Source organism: Engystomops pustulosus, chromosome 8 (assembly GCF_040894005.1).
Source record: "Engystomops pustulosus chromosome 8, aEngPut4.maternal, whole genome shotgun sequence".
In the NCBI taxonomy this organism is placed as follows: domain Eukaryota; kingdom Metazoa; phylum Chordata; class Amphibia; order Anura; family Leptodactylidae; genus Engystomops; species Engystomops pustulosus.
This window is the reverse complement of record NC_092418.1, coordinates 45,755,313-45,764,724: the sequence shown is the minus strand read 5'-3', so window position 1 is coordinate 45,764,724 and position 9,412 is coordinate 45,755,313. Positions and strand designations below refer to the sequence as shown.

At 44.0% G+C, this 9,412-nt stretch overlaps 1 protein-coding gene across 1 annotated transcript; it reads right to left on the bottom strand.

The window, feature by feature from the left end:
* Positions 1 to 7,148: 7,148 nt before the first annotated feature.
* On the bottom strand, positions 7,149 to 9,167 carry LOC140076231 (hemoglobin subunit beta-2-like). The gene is made up of 3 exons (XM_072122746.1): positions 9,005 to 9,167; positions 8,202 to 8,424; positions 7,149 to 7,343 (listed from the first exon to the last, which is right to left on the bottom strand). Exons 1-3 carry the CDS (start codon positions 9,094 to 9,096, stop codon positions 7,215 to 7,217), a joined length of 444 nt encoding a protein of 147 aa, XP_071978847.1. The 5' UTR covers positions 9,097 to 9,167; the 3' UTR covers positions 7,149 to 7,214.
* Between the last annotated feature and the right edge of the window lie 245 nt (positions 9,168 to 9,412).

Genomic DNA, 9,412 nt, shown 5'->3' with positions numbered 1-9,412 from the left:
CTCTTCGACCGCCTGCATGGTTCCAGAATTTTCTCCAAGTTGGACCGGCATGGGGCCTACAACCTTATCCGGATCCGCGAGGGTGACGAATGGAAGACAGCATTTAACACCCGAGATGGATATTTCAAATATATTGTGATGCCATTTGGACTTTGTAATGCTCCAGCTGTCTTCCCGGAATTCATCAATCACATCTTCCGAGATTTGCTGTATACGTGTGTCGTGGTCTACTTGGACGATATTTTGCTCTTCTACCCGGACCTTGAGTCCCACCAGTCTCACATGCGGCAAGTTCTTGGCTGTCTATGGGATAATCGTCTCTGCACCAAGCTCAAGAAGTGTCTGTTCCACCAACAAAGCCTACCTTTCCTTGGTTACATAATCTCCGACAAAGGTCTCCAGATGGATCCAGTCAAACTGTCCGCAGTTCTGCAGTGGCCGCGTCCAGAAGGTCTACGAGCCATCCAGAGGTTCCTGGGTTTCGCACACTAATACCGGCAGTTTATTCCACATATCTCCACTCTGGTGTCTCCGATTGTGGCGCTCACCAAGAAGGGCGCTAAACCACGCCTCTGGCCTTTGGCGGCTGAAGAAGCCTTCACATAGTTAAAGTCCGCCTTTGCCAGGACTCCTGTCCTCTCAGACCTGATACGGAGAAGCCTTTTATTTTGGAGGTGTATGCATCTTCTGTAGGTGCAGGGGCGGTGCTCACCCAGAAAGGGCCTAAGGGCCGAACGCTCATGTGCGGCTTCTTCTCTCAAACCTTTTCTCCCGCAGAGAAGAATTACTCTATAGAGGATGCAGAACTTTTGGCCATCAAGCTTGCCCTGGAAGAATGGCAATATATTTTGGAGGGAGCTCGCCATCCAGTCTGCGTTTACGCAGATCATAAGATACCTCTAGACAGCTCAACGTCTTAATCCCAGGCAAGCCCGTTGGTCACTCTTTTTCTCCCGTTTTAATCTGATGATCCACTTCTGACCTGCGGAGAAGAATATCAAGGCGGATGCCCTTTCCCATGACTCTGATGTCGTTGGAGAAGAGCTGGTTCCTCAGCATATTATCTCTCTGCCGCTGCGGTGGATCTTCGGCAGCTTCCCCCTGGCAAGACATATGTCGGACCTGCTGTGCGGAAGAGGATTTTGTTTTGGGGACATACTTCACGCCAGGCTGGGCCCTCCGTGGCCCTCATCTCGCACTTCTAATGGTGGCCTGACTTGGTCAAGGATGTTAGGGACTTTGTGGGATCCTGCACCTCCTGTGCCTGGAATAAGCCTTCCCATTGCCGATACCCAGTCACCTGTGGTCACACGTGGCTGTGGACTTTGTCACGGACCTTCCATCTTCCTCGGGCAATACTGTCATCTGGGTGGTGAGAGACTGGTTTTCGAAGATGTCTCATTTTATCCCTCTTCCAGGTCTGCCATCTGCTCCACGTCTTGCCAGCCTCTTTTTTCAACATATCTTCCGGCTACATGGCCTTCCTCAACATCGTCTTTGATCGGGGAGTTCAGTTTGTTTCCTGCTTCTGGCGTTCTCCCTGCAGCCAACTGCAGGTAAAGTTGGACTTCTCCTCAGTTTACCACCCTCAGTTCAATGGACAAGTGGAGAGGGTAAACCAGACTCTGGGATGTTACCTCCGTCAAGTATCTCCTCCTGCTCCTGTGGCTGACTCCTCTGACATCTATGAAGTAAAAGAGAAGCTCGATATAAAGACGGTGAAGAATAAGTGGTTCTTCTTGATTGACTGGAAGGGTTTCAGGCCGGAGGAGAGATCTTGGGAGCCCGAGGACAACATCCTGGATCATGATCTCCTGCAGAGATTTCTTCAGCCCAAAAGGAGGGGGAGGCCAAAGGTGGGGTACTGTCATGGATGTTTCCATAACCAATATAGTGGGTCGCGGGCTAACCCGTGCCCCTCCCTGTTTCCCGGCCTCGCTCCATGCGCGTGCATCCCCGTGTCCTAGGGCGCGCACGCCGGCTTCAGGAAATTTAAAGGGCCAGTGCACCATTAATTGGCACTGGCCATTTTCCCAGAAGGCTATTTAAACCTGCCTCTCCCATCACAGCCTGCCAGATCTTTGTGCCTACATCTTAGAGAAAGCTTCCCTGCGACATTTATGAGTATTCCTGCATTCCTGTGTGTTCCTGCTCCTGAGTCCTGTGTTTCTGCTCCTGTGTGTTCCTGAGTCCTGTGTTCCCGCTCCTGAGTCCTGTGTTCCTGCGTTCCTGTTTCCTGTGTACCTGTGTTCCCATTCCCATCTGCCTGGACCTCCCACTGCTGACCCCGGATTGGACTTGACCTTGCATCTCTGCCGCCTGCCCTAACCCTGTGCCTGAACCAGACCATGAGACTGTTTCCTGCTAAGGTACCCCGACCTCGGGTGTCACCGCGGGCTAGTGGCACCAATGGAATGACCTAGTGGTACCCTGCGGCAGCAAGACCATCCTGCTTTGTGGCGGGCTCTGGTGAATACCTGGTGCCACTTAGTTTCCAGTCCCAGGTGTCGGCTAGTACCACCTCCCGTGGTGGTCCAGAGGATCCACACATTCCAAATCCTGACAATGGGCAACCAGTGTAGTCACTGGCAGTGTAGTGTTTGGCCTAAAAGAAAAGCCTGGCTGCTGCATTAAGGATAGATTGCAGAGGAGAGAGTTTAGTGAGTGGAAGACCAATTAGTAAGGAGTTACAGTTGTCTAGACCAAGGGTTAATCAGATTGTTTGAGAATGGGTGAGACATAGACATGTAAGTACAAGCTTCATTTGAAGGTCACTAAGGCCTGAAAACCTCAATCACACCCTAGAAACTGCTGGGTCTGACACCCAGGGCAGTTTTTACAGCTTATGCTGCCTAAGCACTAAACTCCAATTCCAAACCCCATTAAAAGCTCAGTTATGTATTATATAAAGCACTGTGGGGTCATTGTGCCTATATTGGCTACTGTGGGGGCACCATTACTATCTTGTTTACTGTGTACAGCTTCTATGGTTGCTACTTCTGTAGTTATGCCAGTGAATGCAGTTGTTATGAAATGGGAGTAGATATGAAGCAGTTGCCTTGGTTTTCTGGTTCTATCATATTCACACAAAAAGATTCTTTACTATTTAATTCTTACTATTTAATATAGTATTAAATGTGACGTTCTATGTTATTTTATTTAGTATTACATATGAGGTTTTATTTTATTTTATATAGTATTAAATGTGAGATTCATAGCGCACAGTTATATAATTGGTGCAAGCCCATCTGCCATGTTACGGCAACCTCATTCAGATGGGTCCCTACACCTTACTTGTATAAAAAAAGATATTGGACTATATGTGAACCACAGAAACATACGCAAAGCAATATGGCTTCCCTGACATATAGAGAGTGTAGTAGAGAAAGTGGCAAGAGAGGAAGGGAGAGAGTGCATATAGTGTGACTATGCTCACCGTGTGTGGTTGTACTTCGGATAGGCACAACGCTATTGAGAGCTTTTCGGCAAATTGGGTCTGGTGCTGCCTCCAGAAGGTGATCTCCTGTATGAAGTTGCCACACTTTTTCAAGTGAACAAAGACTAATGCCGAGGGTACAGCGTACATGTAGATCAAAATGCCCATGAGGGATCTACACTGTACCCTCGGCATTAGTCTTTGTTGACTTGAAAAAGGGGTCCCTCAACCCGAAATGCATTGTGTTTTAAAGACCTTTAATAAAACCTACCATACACCTAGCTCTGAGTGCGCCATCCTTTTGGAGCACAATCACCGATCACTCCCACATATAGAGTGTGTGACATGACCAATACAGTGCAGTTTCCTCTAACTTTTGGAAGGGGAGAGAGAGAGATATATTCCTGTCCTGTATATAATGTTTTGGGTCCCACTATAATAAATTGGACCACAGATTTTCTATGGGATGAAAAATTTCTTTTAAAAAAATCTGTTCTCCTCTGTATCTTTTACTATCATTCAAAAATGTATTGAATATATTGTCAACAGATAGAAGGGGATCATACAAAAACAAAAAAATAACATAAACAGTGCACTTGCCTTAAGGGGCTTGTACATACGCGTATTACGACCATTCACATGAAGAGCTAATGCAAATGGCTATAATGAGGTTCCGGTGCTTACACATGAATGGAAGAGACCGTTTCCAAGCCTTCGTTTGCTCTACTTATTCTAATTATATGGATAGTCAGGGAATACCACACAAAAATGAGAAGCGAAAAAAACAATAGATAAGCCAAAAAAAGCAATAGTTAGTGGATCTTCTATGTATTTTTAAACTCTACTGTGTAATGGTAATGCTTAGTTAGGGCTACACTTTGGTTTTGGTAATAATACCTATTGAGCAATAGAAGATCAGACTTATGCTACTTTAGTAGTAAAGAAATGTGGTTTTGCTATGAATTGCAGCATCATCTTCTCTGGGGCCAGCAGAGACAGACATGCTTTGGTCTGGGGCCTGTGGCCTCACCCACGCACTGGCCTGGGGTCCATAGCAGCAGCCATTCTCTGGACTAGGGCCCACATTGGCAGCCATGCTCTGTCTGCGGTGGCAATTATTCTTTGGTCCAGGACCACAGACAGGACTCCCACAATGGTTCATTCCACTGTTCCAGATCTTGCTTTCTCATCCCTGGTATCTTGTTTGCTTATTCTCTTGCTACTAATCCTGCCCTTCTATTCTCTGGCTCCTGATTGTGTTTTACTTTGGATGTCTAGTTCCATGTTCTTGAACTTGGTTTCTATGCTTTGCTTGGCCAGTCCCTTGGTCCAGTCTTTGTCCGGATAAATATTATTCTCACATAATATAAATCTCATTTTGTCCAGTGAATATTGTTTTTGTATTCTTGGAAATCGAGGATGGGGGAGTCCAGTGCATGATGCATGTTCAGGCCTTGTGTGATATGTGCACTGGCATTTGACTTATTCTGTGTAAAATATCAGGATCAATAAGTTAAAAGATTTCAGCAGTGTAAAATTAACAGAGACATGGCTGTTACCAGGGATAGCGGGGTAAAGTAGTACTGTACATGTATAGTGGATGGAGATTATCGTACCAGCTGCCACCTGTACCCATCATATATTACATACTGATAAATTACTTTGACTTTTCTTGTATTAATCTTTTACACATTTCTCCCCCACTGTATACTGGGGTAAAAGAAGAAGGAAATGGGTACACTCAGTAGATGAAGAATTGTACTTAAAAAAAAGCTACCATCAAAAACAGGCATGATAAACCAGGGACACTTACTCATAGATTCAGGTAGTGTGACTGTGGTAATCACAATCTGATTGGTGGGTGTCTGACCGCTGGGACCCCACCAATCATTAGAACTGGGGGTTTTGTTCTCAATAATTAAAGCAGTAATCCGGGAATATAATTGTCTGATGCAAAAACCCATAATTGTATAAATAAATGAATATAACTTAAATAGTTTGATTTTATGAGTCACAAAATGTTATGGGCTTTCTAAAGTAGGCAGAGTTATCACCAAGATGGGCGCCACTGGAAACTACAAGTCTCATGATTCTTTAGATATCAGTAACTCCTCCTCCCTCTTATGCTCTGCTCCCACTGATGACTTTCTTGCTCTGTTACCATAGTAATGATGTGTGTTACTGCCATCACTACACAGATGACATCGCACCACAACACTGGTCATACTGGATGCACTGCAACCAACCAACTACAGCCAAACATAGTGGTGATCACATGACCTGCCCATGCAGGTGCAGTACCTGTGATGTGGACATGTGACCAGCGGCCATCTTCTGTCCTGTGTCTGCTACGCACTGAGAAAATCAACAGACTGATTAAAGGGCTGGTAGTATTTTAATTCGCCATCGTAGTGTATGTCCACAGCAGGAGATCAAAATTTGGAGATCAAAGGAGATCAAAATTTTAAATAATAACTAATTACATATTAGCTTATATTTTAAGGACCCATTTGTATATGAATTATGCTGATTCCTGGAATACCCGTTTAAGCAGGTCAAACATGCCTCCTGCCAATAATATGGAAGTCCAAATATTGAAATGAAACCAAGCACTGCCAAATCACTCAAATCAGTCAATCTGATGACAAGTTTCTCACCACTTTCTTGTACTAAATATATTGTTCACAGAAGAGCTTAGAAAACTTGTAAACCTCTTTATATAATGTCCACTAGGAGTCTGTTTCCACCGATTTCTCCTCTGTGTCTTCAGTTTCTTCAGGGGAACTACATGAAGTAGAATAGATTCATGATATAGATCAAACAATTAAAAGTTTTTAAAAAATGATTATTCTACTTACAAAAATAAAAATAGATAGTGCTTTACAATAAAAGTTAAGTGAGGGGAACACATGTCCGACCCTGGTTTTTACCACCTTTGCTTCTTTGTTCAGTCCATGAAAATAGTGGGAAACTTGTCATCAGATTGGCTCAGTTATTTGGAGGTGGAAGCTTGGTTTTCTTTCAATATTTGGACTATTTGTTTTTTTTGTGGACTTTTAAGCCTCATTCACACAGCTGTTGGGGGACGTATATACATTGGATATACGTCCCCTATAGGCTGGCAATGGGTGCATGGCACCATATGGAGCTGTACTGCGCAGCTCACGCGTGGCACCGTCATGTTCCGTACCTGGGAGAAAGATAGGACATGTCCGGAATACGGCGCTGTGTCCCATGTTTCTCTATAGAGAGGGTTGGGGTGAGCGGCGCTCATCCCCTCCTCCTCTCCCCAGCGCCGCCGTGTGCCCGCCGTGATACGGTATGGCGGTCACACATTAGTGTGAATTTAGACTGTGACATGCAACCTTCTATATATTACTTCTGTGAATAATATGGAAGTGCTGGAAATTGCCAAGATAAATTGTATAGGGCTGGGATCGAGAAAAATTAGGATTCTGGACCGAAACCCACCTCATAGTTTTGTCAGTAAAACATGGGAGCTTTCTGATCAATTAGATAAATTAGCCGGGTTCTGTGCTTTATAGTGCTATAGCAATGTATGATCGTCGCCTAATAGAATGTTCCTTTACAATGTGACCAGCAGGTTATGGCACATGGGATCCTCCCGTAGCTGAATTTGTTCATATATGTCTGTGAGTGATATGCATAAGTTTCCTGTGTAGCAATTTATAAGGAAGAACAGAATAATAACTTTTTTAACAATTCTTTATTTTCCTTTCTACAAGTCTTTGACAATAACAGAAGATATCTTAGTGATTTAGAAATATCCGTGGCTCAGAGCAGCGACCAGGACATTGATGAACTTCTCCCAGGCAGCCTGGACCTGAGGGGTGAAGGCAGATCCCAACTTGGAGGCCAAGACGATGACCAGGACTTCTCCCAGACGCTGTGAAAACAAAACTAAGAGTTAGCTTTGTGACACAAAATGTTACACTGTTTTAAATGAATGCATATACATAAAGCATAGGGATATCCATAGAAACTGTCCACCACTGTGTGCACTAAGGAACGGGAGGCCATTGCGCTACATCTTTACAATCATTTCACTAGCTTAGAAGAAGGAAAGTAAATGGGCCAGGTCCATTACACTTTGCCAGTTTTCTGGCTGACTTTGTACTAGAATAACTGGTGCTTGTATTTAAGAAGTGTCTGTGCCAGTTTTGTCGTGGCTGCACTGTGCCAACAATAAAGAAAAAATGTGCACCTGTGGGACGTATTAGTGCTTAGGCTACATTTACACTGAAGTATGCACGGCCGGGCGGACGTACCTCAGCCGCAATGGAGAGGAGGAGGGATGACCGCTCCCCTCTACATAGTGATCCATTGCGCATGGCCAATAACATGGGGAAAGATAGGACATGTGCTATCTTTTCCCTGTGTACGGAGCAGTATGGTGCCACTCTGTGCGGCCATTGCTTTCTATAGGGGTTGTATGTATGGCCGAAAATTTGCGGGCGTACATATGTCCCCCATATTGTCATGTGAATGTAGCCTTACTTAGAGTTTGCAATTTATTTAATACAGCAACATACTCAACATAATTTTGTTAAAAAAAAAAGATGGTGCACATTTCCTGAGAAGTGCAGGGTGCGTAAGATAGTGTAAGACAGAGCGCCATTATTCAATTATCTGGCGCACCCTGTACATTTGAAAGGCAAACTGCACATAGCACAGTTTGCACTACGTTTGATAAATCTGGCCCAATAACTTCAAGATAAATATCATATAATACATAGTTCTTTACCTTAAAGTTCTCGGGGTCCACATGGAGCTCCTGGGCATGGGACTTGCTGAGGTCAGCCAGGTGACGTTTCACACTATCCAGGTGCTGGATGGCATTGCCAACAGCTGTCAGCACCTTCTTGCCATGAGCATGGACCTTGGCATTGCCATTGATGGCGGTGACGTTGGAGAGGTTTCCGAAAGAGCTGAAGTATCTCTGGGTCCAGGGGTACACAACGAGCAGCCTAATGAGAACAAAATATGATTTGTTTTATATACAGTTTAAGAAATCTAAACTAATAGTTACGATTCACACAGTCATAGTATGTGCTGGGAAAGATTTTCAGCTTGAATACGGTCAATAGAATCTGTTTTCTACTAAAGGAAATATTCCTGTTTACTATTTCCTGTATGCATGAGAACCTTTCTGAGCATAGAAAGAGCAGAGATATCAATAAATACATGACATGTAATTCTGAATATTCTATTGTATATAAATATATATCTGCACAGCTCCTCCTGCTTTATAACATGCTGCCAGTAGATACTATATGGTGCTCAATCTGCTCATATTCTCCTGCACCATAACATACTGCCTCTGAGCAGCTCCTCCTGGTTTTTAACATGCTGCCTGCAGATAGTACAGTCTATCAGATAATATAGTGCTCAGCAAATCTTACTGGCTGAATATAGGACTCTATAAAAATGCTTCTCAGCTCCTCCTGCTCTATCACATTCTGCCTGCAGATAGGACACTGTGTACTATCTGCTCAGTTCCAATAAGATGCTACCTGTAGATTGGATTATTGATTTTCGAGTACTTACCTTGCCAGGGTATCATGGCCGTCTTGTTCAACATTAACCTTGGCCCAGGTGGAGGTAATGGCAGCTCTCTCCTCAGCGGTCCAGTGCACCATGGTTGCTGTTGGTTTGGGGTTTGTTAGAGATGAATGTCTTGTGATGTGCTGTACATCCTGGCCACTGAGTGTCCATTTTATAGTGACCTTTCCAGAGTCCACCCATGCATGTATCTGCTGCCTCATCCTCCTACTAACCACAGTCATCTGATAAGTTTGTAGAAATGGGTCATTCTATTGACTATTGTACTTTGTAAATATATTACATCATCAATTTTAGACGTGTTAGATTAAAAAGACATTTGTGTACAGTTAATAATTGCCTTTCACTTTCATATATAACAAAATACTTGCTGTCAGATCTATGCAGAAAACA

Excerpts from the sequence above, each read along its gene's own strand:
- LOC140076231 (XM_072122746.1), bottom strand. The coding sequence starts at position 9,096 with ATGGTGCACTGGACCGCTGAGGAGAGAGCTGCCATTACCTCCACCTGG. Across the intron at positions 8,425-9,004 it reads GGCCATGATACCCTGGCAAG|GCTGCTCGTTGTGTACCCCT; the intron begins GTAAGTACTCGA and ends TGTTCTCATTAG. Across the intron at positions 7,344-8,201 it reads TGGACCCCGAGAACTTTAAG|CGTCTGGGAGAAGTCCTGGT; the intron begins GTAAAGAACTAT and ends TTGTTTTCACAG.